General features: G+C 38.1%; 1 protein-coding gene across 1 annotated transcript in view; it reads right to left on the bottom strand.

Annotated features, from left to right (window-relative positions):
- CLIC4 (chloride intracellular channel 4) overlaps positions 1 to 15,878 on the bottom strand; it is a 67,417-nt gene that overhangs the window by 21,850 nt on the left and 29,689 nt on the right. Inside the window, exons 2-3 of the mRNA XM_058553255.1 lie at positions 10,205 to 10,314; positions 423 to 548 (exon numbers count right to left, since the gene is read on the bottom strand). Of these exons, the coding sequence (XP_058409238.1) occupies positions 423 to 548; positions 10,205 to 10,314 (236 nt within the window). The remainder of the gene's footprint in view (positions 1 to 422; positions 549 to 10,204; positions 10,315 to 15,878) is intronic.

The following is a 15,878-nucleotide window of genomic DNA, read 5'->3' as shown; positions in this document are numbered from 1 at the left end:
CTGGCAGGAAATCCCCCAGAAACTTGCATCACACTCCTGCTTGGACATTCTGGCTAGGTTCAGTTTGAATCTTTCTTTCCCTACCTCTTCTCCTCCCTAATCTTCTCTCTCGGTTTGGGACCATATCCCTGAAATAACCAGTCTTTCCTAACCTATCTCATATGTCCCAAATTACTTTTACCATGTACTCTATAGCTTAATCAGATTCCTACCTTTCTTAGTATGGCTTATTGGCCTAGCCGGAAGCCAATTCTGACATCTGCATAGCATTATTATAATGAATGAAGAGAAGTCCTAGTCATTCCAACTTCATGCTGTGAGAATTTAACTCGTGTACCATCAAGAGAAAGATCTCTAAGGACAGTAAGACAAAGCTTTAAAGAGATGGCGATATTTCCATGCATATTTTCTTTGATACTCACTTGGGAGGGCATAAGACTTCTTCAAGAAATTCTTCAATCTTATTTACATCCGTTTTGACTTCATTGTTGAAGGTTATAAATGGTGGATGAGTCCCGGGAGCCAAGTTCTGCAGGTCTGCAGGCTTCCTGTTAGGCAAAATAGTGATCAAAACGGGATCATTTTTTATTTTCACTGAGAAAACAATACTTTAAATTCTCAGAGTGGTTCTAAATTTTAAAGTATGTAAAAATGAATAAGAAATAGTATTTTTTCCACTAAGTATAACAGCAGCAATAGCACTCTAATAAGAAGCAAACCTCCACAAAGCACATAACTTATGGCGAGAAAATTGGGAGTCTTTGACTTTAACCAAAAGAGAAAGTCCTTCATTCTCATTCCAAATTTAACTCAGGTGCTTATTAGAAATGATGGTAGAATGAGGGGAAAAAAGATCTGGAAAGTCAGTCTCTAGTCTCAACTCTGGCACCAGCTCATTGTGTAAAGTTGGGTAAATCATAACTAAGCTAGGCCTTCCTTTTTTTTTTGTAAAATAAGGGAGAAGAGAGCAGCTGATCCCTACAGTCCTTTTTGACTGTAAGACTCCAAATTCAGGTGCTACTCCTTTTCCATTTCCTAGAAGTCCAGACTTAACAAGAAAAAAGATCACCAGATTTGACTATCTCACATCAAAATTACTTCAATATATAAAAGATAGCATAATCAAAGGTAAGAGGCAACACAGAATGGACAAAACATTATAGTGAATAAGAAAGGCTAAAAATAGAGGCCGGCCCCACGGCATAGTGGTTAAGTGCTCCCACTCCACTTCTGGTGGCCCAGGTTCGGATCCCGGGCAGGCACCAATGTACCGCTTGTCAGGCCATGCTGTGGCGGTGTCCCATATAAAGTGGAGGAAGATAAGCACAGATGTTAGCCCAGGGCCAGTCTTCCTCAGCAAAAAGAGGAGGATTGGCATGGATGTTAGCTCAGGGCTGATCTTCCTCACAAAAAAAAAAAAAAAGAAAAAGAAAGGCTAAAAATATATATTAAGAATTTTGTCCAAATTCATTTAAAAAGTCATCAAAAAATCAAATAAGTCAAAAGAAATTGATAAGCAATAGATAAAATAAGTGACCACACAGAAAAATGTCAAAGAAAAGAATTATCAAAGAAATTCAAAACTAAACAATGAAGACATTTTCCTCCTATTAATTAGGAAAAACTGAAAATACACAACACTGATAAATATGCTCAAACTGGTATGTTTACAACTACAAATAGCAAGGAATGTTGGTACTGCCCTAATAAAAAGCAAAATGGCTCACCTAAGCCCACCAATGAATCCTAGAATCAATAATATGACCAGATATAGTGTGCTGCCTAATGATAAAATACGAAGCATACATCACCACAAAGTATTCTTACCAAAAATGCTGAACCTGAATCTCGAATCAAGCCTCTTAAGGCAGCTGTCTCTCCAAGTGTGATCCAGGGGACCCTTTCCCCAGGTGGTCCATGAGGTCAAAACCATTCTCAGAATACTAAGACATCATTTACCTTTCTCACTCTCATTCTTTCATGCCCATATAGTGGAGTTTTCCGTAGGCTACTTGGTGTGTGATATCAAAGGCAATGTATACAGAAGTAAACAGGAGCATCTGTCTTCTATTAAGGCAGACATTAGAGATGTGCAAAAATGTAAAACAACAACACTCTTCTCATTAATTTTGTTTTGGAAAATATAGTTATCTTTAATTAAAAATGTTTTTTGTGAGGCCGGCCCAGTGGTGTAACAGTTACATTTGCGTGTTCTACTTTGGCGGCCTGGGGTTTGCCAGTTCGGATCCCAGGCACGGACCTACTCACCGCTCATCAAGCCATGCTGAGGCGGCATCCCACACAGAACTACAACTCTACAACTACGTACTGAGGCTTTGGGGAGAAAAAAGAAAAAGAGGAAGATTGGCAACAGATGTTAGCACAGGGCCAATACTCCTCACACACAAAAAAAAGAATTTTTAAAATAAAGTGTACCCCAAAATCTATACTCAGCCCAGCTTATCAATGGCTCCTGGTCTTATTCATATTCATTCTCTCTCTCTCTCTCTCCCCCTTTCTCTCTCTCTGGCTCTCTCAATTTACGTTTGGAGAGTGCCTCATCTTTCTGTGACTATACTCCAATCAAAGATACAAAGACTTATTAATTCATTATCCAATTAGTAGAAATTTTCTAACTCAGAGCCTCGCTCTACTGAAGTTCTAGAGCCTAGCTCCCTCCCAATCCAAAGAAAAATTAACACGTTTTCTATCAACTTTTGTAAGAACCTAAACTCCAAAAGAGGACTTTTAAAAGCCAAATCTGATTTGATTTTCAACTCTGATTCTTTTACTGAGCACTCTTTGGTCTGATAAGGTAAAGTTGAGCACAAAACGATTGGAATCCATCTTACTGAAACCTCAGTAAGTCTTCTGGATCCACATTTATCTAAATAGTGAGGTACGCTTATAAGATTCCAGTAACTTTTACAAGAACTCAACTCCAAATTAGAACTAATTCTTTTCTACTTTTCATTTCATTGGTTTCTTTTGGTTATTCCTTTTGACTCATCATCCTGACCACCTGTTCTTCTTTGATCACTAAAGGGACCAGCATGTCCAAGATCAGTCATCTTTAGTCTTCAAGTCACCCACTCACATTCTCATTCACAAATTCACATTTGTTCCCACTTATAATTTATTTCCTCCTCAACTCAGGAAGACCTTGAACATAATCAAGAGTCCAGAAACACTAAGAGTTTAGGGTTTATGTATTTATTTTCAAATCTTAACATTTTAAAGTAAAAAAAAAAAAAAAAAAAGGCAGCAGAGGTAAGAAAGAACAACAGTATCTCATCAAAGCAAGTAGGGCTAATAAAATTTGCATAAAATACACAAGAGAAAGGGAACATACACATCTCCCACAAATGATGCCAGTGATGGGTAAGAATGTTCTTTAATCTTGTTAGATACAAACTGTCATCACGTGGAAAACATTTTTCTCATTCTTTTTTTTTTTTTTTTTTTTGTGTGTGTGTGTGTGTGTGTGTGTGTGTGTGTGTGTGGAAGATCAGCCCTGAGCTAACATCTGTTGCCAATCCTCCTCTTTTTTGCTGAGGAAGACTGGCCCTGGGCTAACATCCGTGTCCATCTTTCTGTACTTTATATGGGACGCTGCCACAGCATGGCTTAACAAGCAGTGCGTCAGTGTGCACCCGGGATTGGAACCCGCGAACCCTGAGCCACCGAAGTGCAGCGCGCGCACTTAACCACTGCACCACCGGGCCGGCCCCCATTCTTCTCATTCTAAAGTTATAAAACATATCCATCAACATTTTTGTGACTAACAAACAGTCCACTAAATGCCTAAGTGTAAGGTAATAACCTATGTCTGTGTTTTTTACAAATAATTTTTTCATGATTAGGGTGGAGTTAGGTAAAGGGGAATAAAGGGACTAATGCTTAAAAATAACCAATGGCGGGGAGGGGGCAGCAAAATAAATAACTGCTATTACTTCTCTAATAAATTATGACAGCTTTTAAGCTCTCCAAACAAAAATATTTATTAGAAGAGGGATAAAGTTAGCATAGCAGAGAAGAAAGAACCAGAGACTGAATAAAAAGGACCTGGTTCAAGTCCCAGATTGAATGGTTCTGCCGTTTACCAGCTATGCGACTAAGTAAATCACAACCTCTTTGGGTCTGGATTTTCTCATCTGTACTATGGATATAAGACCTGCTTTGCCTATAAAAATCAAATCAAATGATGCACGTGAAAGTGAACTAAACCAAAGTATGCAAATGCAAGTCCTTACTGCTTTCAGTATCATACTAACAAAGCCTATGCAGGAGATGAGATTGGCAGTTTTAAATTCTAATTGAGACTGACGGTTCAAAACTGGTTATCTAGCATTAACTAATTGGTAGTAAGAAATCTGTTGAAAGGCTATATAGATTTTAAAAAAACAAAGGTGATAAAACTATTTTCTGGGATTAACTGTTGAGATGAAGGACAACCATGTTAGGTCCTTACTCCAAGTGAAAGTAGATTTGAGAAGAAACGTCAATGCCACTCAACAGATTAGCAGACTTCAAATAAATGGACAAGTTGTTAAGCAGTGAGTTGACTCACTTAGAAGCTATATCAAGTCATCGACCAAACAGAATCTAAGATTCTTCAACTTCTAGTCCTTACCTGGCACTCGGTGGCCTCAGGTGCTTTGTTTGACCCACAACGGCTCATTTTACAGATGCTTCAAAGAAACTTAACATTTCAGGGACTGCAGTGTGAAATCAATGAAACTGAACCAACAGGCAATGGCTAAAAGTTTCAGGATATTTTTGGTTTGTTAAAAAGCCTTCCATAAATATTCAACAATTCATTCAAACTCATTCAAATGTTTCCCTTAAGTGCTATCTACAAAAAGCAAATTGCATAGAATTCATGCCTTGAGATAACAGCACAAATATTCTTCAATGTTTGGAGTATTTTCTAACATTACTTATCAAAGTAGTCCTTTTTTTTATAGTAGTCTTTTAAATGAAAAAGATTATGTTCTCTCTTATTTTGTTTCTAGGTGAAGAAAAGGAAATAAAAAGAAACAAAGTAAAACAAGAATAGAAAGAGAGGGAAAGAAAGGAATAAAAATGAGGAACCTTGTAGGAGCTAATACTTTAAGCAACTTAAGCGGCTTAACTTCAATTAAAATTTAATTCAGTACACTTGCAACAATTGGAGGATGTCCAGCTTGTGGCTCAGTTCCAGATTCTTGGTATAAAATGAGTACAGCACAGCATATAAATGACTGTATAATAAAACGTATTCATATAAAATGAGTACAGTCATAGCATACTGGAGCTAGTTCTTAAAAATGACCTATCTGTAACTAGTTGACTCACTAGAGATAAAAAATACTAAGTATGTAGAACTTATCTTTTAAATTGAGTTCCCTTTTGAAGGTGTTCATTTTCAAGGCATAAAATTAATTCACAAATCAAGAAAATACTGGACACTATATAGCAAATAAGCAAAAAATAAGTTAACACCACAAATCCTTGTTTCAGGATTCACTTTACTCCTATTAATTATTCTTCACCACTAATTGAATGAATGAATCGTGGACTCACCAAAACACACACACCAAGATTCCAGTTACTAAGCATTTGTCTACTTGTCCCAATTCAACCAGTTAAAAGATTTTATTTATTTTGATTAAATGTGGTATACTGCTAATCTTTGTCTACTTTAATGTCAATTTGTGGAGCAATCATTTTAAAACAAAATAGCATCCATGAAAAGGTTTCACATACAGCTTCTATAATTTTTAACAGATTTTATTAACACAGCTTATAAGTAGAGTTATACTGATGGGTTTAGAAAAACATTCACTAACAATCCATTTTTCTAATTCAGCTCTTTGTGGCCTAACAGGATTTATCATCTTTGAAATCATCTTGAAAAAGAACAGAAAGACATGTGGCAGCGAAGCTCTCCCAGTCCGTCTCTCTCTCACACACACACACGGATGTCCATGTGATTCAGAACACATTCGTGAGACACATATCTTGAATTGCAGGACTGTTCTAACAAGGGCTTCACGTAGCTCAACTTTACAAAGAGGAAGAACGGAGCCTATACCGTCCTGACCGGCCAGCAGCAGGAAACAGATGATTTCTCTAACAGACTGGCCTGTCCCACTCCACTTAGTCTCTCTGTTTCATTCACATTGCTGTTACTGAGGATCCACCTGGAAATCACACTGATCTCTCAACCTGCTGAAGACTGTTTTCAGAAGGGTGGAACCACAGAAACATGATAATGAAAGCAAACTATCCAAAGAATCTATTTTCTTCTGAGTTTATAATTGCCTTTTAAAACATGCAGAACTATCAGTTTTATATTTCCATTGCAACATTTTAAACTATTACAAAAATTTTAAAGTTTAAACTATCATAATAACCTTCCAAAGCTTCATGCCATTATTATGGCAACTTACAGTGGCTCTGACTCACACAATACATTACAAATGGGATGCTGACATTAGAAAGAAATCATTAGTGACAATACAAAGGATGAGACAGTTTCGGTGTTTAAGGTGGGAATGGAAAAATAGAAACATTTTCCAGACTTTTTATTTTTTTATTTTTTTAATTTTATTTATTTTTTTTTTCCCCCAAAGCCCCAGTAGATAGTTGTATGTCATAGCTGCACATCCCTCTAGTTGCGGTATGTGGGAGACGGCCTCAGCACGGCCAGAGAAGCGGTGTGTCAGTGCGCGCCCGGGATCCGAACCTGGGCTGCCAGCTGCGGAGCACGTGCACTCAACCGCCAAGCCACGGGGCCGGCCCTTTCCAGACTTTTTAAAAGTGGTCTTCTCCAATTTATTTCCTCAGAGAATACCATGGAGGAGAGATTTTATTCACTGGTAATACAGCAGATATCACTGCTTTTACAATAAAAAAGCTAATTTCTTAAAGTTATCATTTCTACTCTCATTTCTCAAAACCAGAAAAGTATACCCCAACAAGTTTGTGGCAAAATATGGCCATACTCAGTTATATGCCAGTCAGCATCTCAGTGTGTGTGCATGTGTGCGTCTCTGTCCCCCACTCCCCACCACCTCCCCCAGACACTACTGTTCTCATCCTTTCTCCGTCCTCTTGCCCTGGCCTACCTCTCAGGCTTATCTATGCTCTAAGGATGCTGATCTTTGATTTAGGAACTTCTGGGCATAATGAAGATAGTGGAAGTCTTCAAATAAAGATCTTGATCACTGCCACGAACCTGTCAGCCAGAAAGGCCCTATCATACCAGTGTGATAAAACAATGAATTCTATTCAATAACAGGTCTGAAAATGGTTTGATAAGAGTAGTAGAAAGTACGCTGAACAAGATTTAACATGCAGCAGACAGTGAAGAAATGTTAGTTTATTTTTTCCTTCCTCTTTCCTGAATTAAACATGAGGTAACTGACCTCCAAGAAGATGAGGCGGCTTGCCCAAGGTTCCAGGAAACCGGTGCCAGGGGTCTCTCCACACAGAACCTGGTCTCTGCCCCCAACACTTTCTACTATGCCATGGTTGCACCCCATTTGATGACATGTGATAACATCTTTGAATATACCAATTTTAATATTTTCACTAATATTTATCTGAAGCTTTTGTTCAAATGGCAGTTGACGCAAACCTAAATTCCTTCTGCGGCCTGGGCACATTTTTTATCTAAAAGTTCTGTAATACCATTGCAGCATGGGGAGAAAATTAGGTTTAGAAATGACTCCCACTAAAGCATTAAGGCAGCACTGGCAGACAAGCAACAGGAGACTGTTCCAAGCCTCACAGGGGCACGTGAATACCACCAGCATAGTCATTAATGCCAACTGAGATTCAAAAAGAATGTGTCACACAATGCCAGAACTAGAAACTGGCTTGTTCTTATGGATGAAATGTCATATAACAATAATTTTTTCAGAGCACAGAGTGGGCTTCTAAACAGCTCTCAGGAGAGTTCTATCGCTCGTCACCGGTTTGTTCTGGGATCAGTACTTTTCACTGAGGAACTAGGCAATTATCAGGAAAATAAGCACTATCGGCATTTTCTCCCCCACAGCTTTCTAAAAACCGTCATATTTAAAGGTTTAAAGGTAAGAATATATTATGAAAGGTACTTTTTACTACAGATGTTTTATTCCTCTGTGACACCTTTATTTTACACTGGTTTTTTAAGCCAATGTTCACTCTCTTGGGGTACCTTCTCTTTGAAATCGTACTCAAGACTATAAGTGTGTAAACTCATAGAAAAGGTCTGGAAGGATAAAAACCAAACCTAAATGCACTGACATCTGTGAAGAGGAAGTGATGACCAGAAACTAGGGGTGGAGAGGACTCATTATCATGCACTACTGATATACTTTTAACTGCCCTTACAAATCATTTCTTAGATGTACTGTAGACCTAAGATTTCTAAAGAAAACCAAAAAATATAGGCTCCAATTTTAAGTGCTTTCTACTGTTGATTTTATACAAAGCCCTAGGAAATAAACATACATGTTCTCCAAATGGTAATATTTTCTAATTAGGAAGCCCTGAAGCTTTCCTCCTACTTTCCATGTGTCACTTTTTACATGTAGGGTACATTACTCTTAAATATATACAAATCTTCAAATATCAACTTACAGGAATAATGGCTTACAGGAAATGAAAAGTGAAACAGATGACTCTGAAATAGCCATCCTGCGTTCTCTTTCTTGTCTGAATCAGTCACCCATCGTTTATGGCACTATTACTGCTATATACCACAACCAAGCACTGTATTGAGCTGTTCAAAGAAGGCTTTTTCAAAGCATGGCAGTCAACTTACTTGCTCCAAGCCAAAAATGGAATAGGAGAAATCCATGTATTTTAAGACACAGTAAGGGTGTGTGCCTGGCGGCATGGTTTATTTTTAGGAGTTATATTGGGAAACTTCCTTTGTGAACGCATGTAGGAAAAAAACAGTAATAGAAGAGTAATAACTATATGAATTATTTCATTCTTATAATAGCTCTGTCCAATATGAGGTACGTACATCTTCGAAAGAGCCTGTAGTTTTAACTCTTACTGTCCCCAAGGCTTCTCTCTACATTCATATACGTAACTAAAGGGGTTCCTGGAAAACTTCATGGCTTGTTTTCAATAAATAAGTTTTAAGTCTGCAAAATCTCAAGTAACTGCACTAGCAGCAAGGAAAGAATAAATCTGAAGAAACTGACAGAGATCCCAGAGTGTGCTAACTTAGAAGTGGGGATGGGATTACAGCTCTCAGATAACTCGCACTTTGTGGCGTCCCGAGGGATAACACACATGAGCTCTGCCACCCATCAGGTGAGAGCCTGTCGCTCTTTTTTCTTGGACACTGTTCACGGCTGATACGCTTTAAAAAATAAGCAGCAAACCACGCTGTGGCATTTGTGCCAACAGGAACACATTCCCACTGCCGAACCCTAGACTTTCTATTGCTATAACTGTTCTTAACCCTTGATTTAAAACTTTTTTTTTTTTTTAAGTATAAATGTTCTTTACCTCAGACCTGTTTGCTAAGGAAGAATAGAAGTTCCTGAGTAAAAAGAGCTTACTACTTCTCAGCCCTCCCTATTTTGGTCTACGGAGAGAAAGTTAGAAATGACCCTTCAGCTAGCAAGAAAAATCACAGGGCCGTGAACAATTGCTCTTATTTTACAATTATTTTTATATGATTTAACATAATTACAACTATTATAGTACAATTATATTGAAAATTGTATTATAGAAAATGCCTATTATTCCCTGAAAAGTAGATTAAATGAAATAGACCACAGCAGTGTTCAGCCTCCTAAAATCCCATTCGTGTCTCTAAGGATCCAGATAAGACAGGCCATGTGTTTCACACATTTGAGACCAAGAAGTTTTCTGCTTAGAAAGTTCTTCATAGCTCCACGTTCACACTGATAAGTCAAAGATTTCACTGCATCCACACTAAAACTTAGCGCCTGGTGCTGCTCTTGAAATCTAAGGTAAACAAACCATAAGTTCCCAACAAGACAGAGTGGCCACATGCAATTTACTGACATTGTGAGTTATCCACAATACTTACACAAGTCAAATTTGTCCATAAATCAGCTAACTTGAATACAATCTACTGCCTCTGGAGAATACATGCAAACAAAGTGAGGGATGGGGAGAAAAATCAAACTGAAAACAGTGATGTATATACTCAACTTAAGTCATCCCAACTGCAACCAAGTCTTACCTTTTCAGGTCAACGGTTGTGACACTAAAGACAACTCCTTTGAGCCAAAGAATCATGAAGAGCCTCTGGGAAAAGGGGCAGTTTCCTATGCTTTCACCATCACTGCCAGCCTGGGAAACAGAAAGAAACATTACAAAACAAGGTTAAAGTGATGATACTCAAAATGATAGATCTTTTTCTGAATTTTAATCAAGGGTACAAGAAGACAGGAAAAGCTGGATTGTGGAAAGAAGGGTGGAGATTCAGGTCTTTATTATTTTGCTCTTTCATTTGCCTCTTCCTCTTCTTAAAAATGGCCAGTCTAGGGCTGGCCCTGTGGCCTAGCAGTTAAGTTCAGTGCAGTCCACTTTGGCAGCCCAGGTTTGGCTCCTGGGCATGGACCTATACCACTTGCCGGTGGCCACGCTGTGGCAGCGACCCACATACAAAATAGAGGAAGATTGGCAGAGATGTTAGCTCAGGGCAAATCTACCTTAAGCAAAAAGAGGAAGACTGGCAACAGATGTTAGCTCAGGGTGACTATTCCTCAGCAAAAAAAAAAAAAAGGCCAGTCTAGTACAGCACTGTCCAAGAGAACTGCAATGATAGAAATTATCTATGTTACCACTGTCCAATATGGCAGTCAATTGTGACAAGTAGCTAATGAATACTTAAAACGTAGCTAGTTCAACGGAACTGGATTTTTTATTTACTTTTAATTAATTTAAATTTAAATAGCCACACATGGTTAATGGCTACCATACAAGACAGCACAGGTCTACTCAGTCTCCAGGGGGTACATACAGCCTTGTCTCAGGGCAAAGACAAAGCAGGTTTCATGAAATGTAAGCCATTTCTTGTTCTGTGAGACAGTATTTTTTATAAGGTAAGATAAAAAGGGAAACTTATAGGTGTGCCTGTCTCCAAAGAGTTAAATAATCGCCAACTTCTCCACTATTTTAAAAAATAGTCACTATAAAATCTTATCTCTTGTTTTACACCTTCCTTCAGGGAGCAAGAAAATAACAAAAGATATCTTGGTTATAAGCTATTTGTAATCCTACTTAATGAATGGAGCAGTTGACTTCCCCAAGCTCAAGGATGAGATAGAATTTTCCTAAAATCACAGTGGGACAAATCTTGAATTCCATCGTGTATGCCCCAAGTTTAAAAAGTGGGAGGGGTAAGCGGAAAACAGGACGGGGAAAGAGAAAGAGCCAGCACACTGGAAGAGAACATTCTGACACTTGCTAGGAATCCACACAGCCCTCTTCACCACAAAGTCTGTGGAGAGAGCCAGAAATAACTTTCAACAAGTTACTCAAAGATGTTGCTACAAGTACCATTTATTATCCTAAAGTAACCCAAAAAATTCAGAAGCCATTTCAGCAAAATGCTACATTAGTAAAGTCATTAATTCCTAAACTAAGGGGGAAATGGGGGGGGGTAAAAAAAATAAAAGCAGTTACCTGGTTAAACATAATACAACCAACAAAAAACATGGGCATATAAGGAGGATCCCAGAGCCCCACCCTAATCAGACAAGATGGGATAGTTACAACTGAGTTTGGTAAAAAAAAAAATTGATCGTTCTTTATCAGTAATAAAAACACACATAATTGTAGCCAGAGTGAATCATATTAATTTCCAATACTCCAACTTGTACAAAATTTTACTTTCTAAAGAAGGTGTAATAAGAATAACCTAAAGAAAACATTTAAAATGAGGACTTCTGGGCCTTACATTCAGAGATTCTGATTCAGAAGGATTGCTGGGTAGGGCCCAGGAATAATCATTTGGTTATAAGCACCCAAGGAGATCACAAGTAAGGCACCTGCAGGACACCCTGAGAAACACTGGTGCAGGAAGGTTAGGACAGCAGTCCTTGCTCAGAGCACAAGCCAGGTTACAGTACTAAGTCATCTACTATATAACATAACAACCTGGGACCCAAAGTTGCTTTTCAGAAGATGCTGACCATCCAAATACATACGAAACACTGAAAACGTACAAGTGAGTTTATTACAAATAAAAAAGTTAACACATTACCTTTCTATATAGCTTGATTATTAATATTTTCACATAAGGCTGTGGCCTTAGATATTCAAATTTTATCATCAGTTTCACTTTTTTCCCCTCCCGGTTTTATCATATTTAACAGCAGAGGTATAAATACAAGAAAAAGCATACCAAATTTGGGACTTACTGAAAAAGGAGTCAAGTTGGATAGACAAAGAATAAGTCTGACTCAAGGTCGTCTTCCTATTCCATCTATTTAACCTATAAAATTAACTATAATTTCCCAAGATGCCTGTCATAGCAGTGTTAAAATAATTGAACTGGTAAAGAAGATGTAATAAAGATGTTACATGCAGGCACTTGAAAACACATTCAACTAAAGCCAAGTGGCAGATAAACATCGATTGGCTACAGATCAAAAATACCACCCCACAATTTCCTACAATAGTCTGCACAGCATACTGTAGTCTGGACAGAAGAATCTCGATCCATGGACTGCTTCAAGAAGACCTGGTCAGGACGCAAATGCCCCTTTGCTTTCACCTCCTTTGTCTATAATTTTCTAGCAAATTTTACCAATTCACTTCTCTTTCAGGAATATCAGGAGCTTGTTACACATCTCACACTCCTTATAAAACTACTTTCCTTTATGCACACACAAATAAAAGCATGCATACTTTCCAAGACAGATCTAAAAAACTGCTTTTTATTAACTACTCCCAAAATTCAGGACAATTTAAATAAGAAATATTGCCATGTACAAGTTTTTCCAAAGTTTTAATAGCATGAGAAAATTGGGAGCTACTAGCCAGATAATATTTTCATAAAGTATAATGAAACTGTAGAAAAATTTGGATTTCCAGAAGTCACAAGTCAAAAACTTCCTCCTTTAATCCACGATGTACTAATAAAATTCCATTTCAACATTTCAATAAAATTCCATACAAGTTAAAGGATCAAAATTATTCTCTTCAATATGAACTACACTGAATATAACCTATTGGTACAATTGACTGAAGAGGATATTATGGCATAGTGGAAAGCATTATACGTGAGAAATCAAGATACCTTTCTTCTATACCCAGTTTTTTATTAATAACAATAATAAACATTAACATATAGGTATATCTAACAATAGCATCTAAGAATAAAGTATGCCTTTAAAAAAACTGCTTTTTACTGCTTCTAACAGTAATATAATCACTCATTATTTTAAAAATAAATAAAAACTGAAACTACAGAAAGTCCGAGTTCCTCTACCCCTGAACCATTCACTAGTTTGTTAGTCTTGCAGATTTTTATTTTCTATGTACATACTATTTTTTCCTTTAAAAATGTGATCACACTATATATAACTTTTTAATCATTTACATATTTTATTCCCAATTTAATGTAATCAACCCTCTGGAGGCTATAATGCCTCCACCAGGATGGTATCAGAGAAGGTCAAGGAGGAAGCCAGGTCTTTCAACCCTGCCAGCCACTAACGAGAAGCCCTTCCTCGTCCCTGCTGGGGTGGGGGTCAGAGGAGGCCTCGTAGCGAGTAGTCAGGACTTGCACCATCAACTAGAGGTAATGAGACCACCTCGACCAGAGTGTCACTGGACACCACACGGGGAGCTGGAACCCACACCCTCACCCAGCAATGAGGAGCCTCGCTGCCTTGAGTATCAATGGAGGCTGGGTCGGCACCTGGACTTCTATCTCCACCTGACTATAACAAGGCAGTGTTGTCACCCTTCTCCCCTCCCAAGTCCCTTCAGAGCAGTGTCAGGGAAGTCTTATTTGAGTGTCAGAGAAGTTTTTAAACAGGATCCAGAGTCTCATAACATAATATGAAAATGTCCAGGTTTCAACTGAAAATCACTTGTCATACCAAGAACCATATCAAACTGAATGAAAAAGGCAATCAACAGATGTCGACATCAAGACAACAGAGATGTTAGAATTATCCAACAGACTTTAAAGCAGCCGTAAGAAAAATGCTTCAATGAGCACTTATGAACAGCTTGAAACAAATGAAAAAATAGAAAGCCTCAGCAAAGAAATAGAAGACATAAAGAAAGAAGAACCAGATGGAAATTTTAGAACTGAAAAACACAATAACTGAAATAAAAAGCTCAGAGAACGGGCTCAACGGCCAACCTAAGGGAACAAAGGAAAGAATGACTGACCTGGAAGAAAGAATGATAGAAATTACCCAATCTGAACCACAGAAAAAACCTAGACTGAAAATGTGATACTTCTTATATATTTCCATATTTTGATGTTATCCATCTAACAGTCATTTTTGAAGGCTTCATTGTATGCTATTAACCCAACAATTTCACATCTAGAAGTTTATTCTGTAGAAACACTTATACAGATGTTCAAAGATACAAGTAAGAGGGAGAAACACTGAAGCATTGTTTGTAAAAGCAAAACACCAGAGACCACTCAAAGCCTATCAGTACAGGATTTGTTAAGTTATAGACCACCTCCAGAGGGTGGAAGTCTGGGCTAACCATTTGGCCTCTGCTGGCAAGGGTAAGGGTAGGGCCACAGTTTTTTTCTGTGGCATTTAGAGTACTGCCAACTATTGTCTAAAAGTTTTCTGTCTTGCTTAGGCTGCCCTTTTCCTGGTTCTTTGGCTAGAGAGAGCAGACTTTTGTTGGAGCTTTGTATGTCTGTGCCTGTTGGTGTTTCCACATTGCCAGCTTCCATAGTTCCAAATCTTAAGATGTATGAAGCAAAAAACCAAGAAACTCACCACCATCTACTCCACCTTCCCAGAAGGAGAAGTCTCTCAGAAGTATTAAATTTAAAAAGCAAAATAGAGGCTGGCCCCATAGTGAGTTGTTAAGTTCGTGCGCTCCGCTTCAGCGGCCTATGGTTCGCAGGTTCGGATTCCTGGTGTGGACCTATGTACCACTCATCAAGCCATGCTGTGGCAGCATCCCACGTACAAAATAGAGGAAGACTGCCATAGATGTTAGCTCATCAACAACATTCCTCAAGCAAAAAGAGGAAGAGTGGCAACAGATCTTAGCTCAGAGCCAGTCTTCCTCACCAAAAAAAAAAAAAAAGCAAAATAAAAAATGTGGGGGCTGGCCCCACGGTGTAGTGGTTAAATTTAGCATGCTCCACTTCGGCGGCCTGGGTTCTCAGGTTGGGTTCCTGGGCCCAGACCTACACCACTCGTCAGCCATGCCGTGGCAGTGACCCACATATAAAGTAGAGGAAGACTGGCTCAGGGCTAATCTTCCTCAAGCAAAAAAAAAAAAACAAAACACAAAAAACAAAAAAATGTGTAAAATATTTTACATCCATACAATGGAATATTATTTGACAATAAAATCTATGATGTATTGACATATGCTATAACTTGGATGAACTTTGAAAAATTATGCTAAAGGAAAAGAGCCAGTCACAAAAGATCACATAGTATATGATTCCATTTATATGAAATGTCCAAAATAGGCAAATTCATAGAGACTGAAAGTAGATTAGTGGTTGCCTAGGGCTTGTCCGGGGGGGAGTGTACAGGATGAGTTGGGAGTGACTGCTAAGAGTTTCTTTCTGGAATGATAAAAATGTTCTAAAATTAGACTGATGATGGTTGCACAACTTTGTGAATATACTAAAAACCACTCAATTGTACACTTTAAGTGGGTGCATTGTATGGTACATAAATTAT

Source organism: Diceros bicornis, chromosome 13 (genome assembly GCF_020826845.1).
Source record: "Diceros bicornis minor isolate mBicDic1 chromosome 13, mDicBic1.mat.cur, whole genome shotgun sequence".
Classification (NCBI taxonomy): domain Eukaryota; kingdom Metazoa; phylum Chordata; class Mammalia; order Perissodactyla; family Rhinocerotidae; genus Diceros; species Diceros bicornis.
This window is presented reverse-complemented; position numbering and strand designations above follow the sequence as displayed.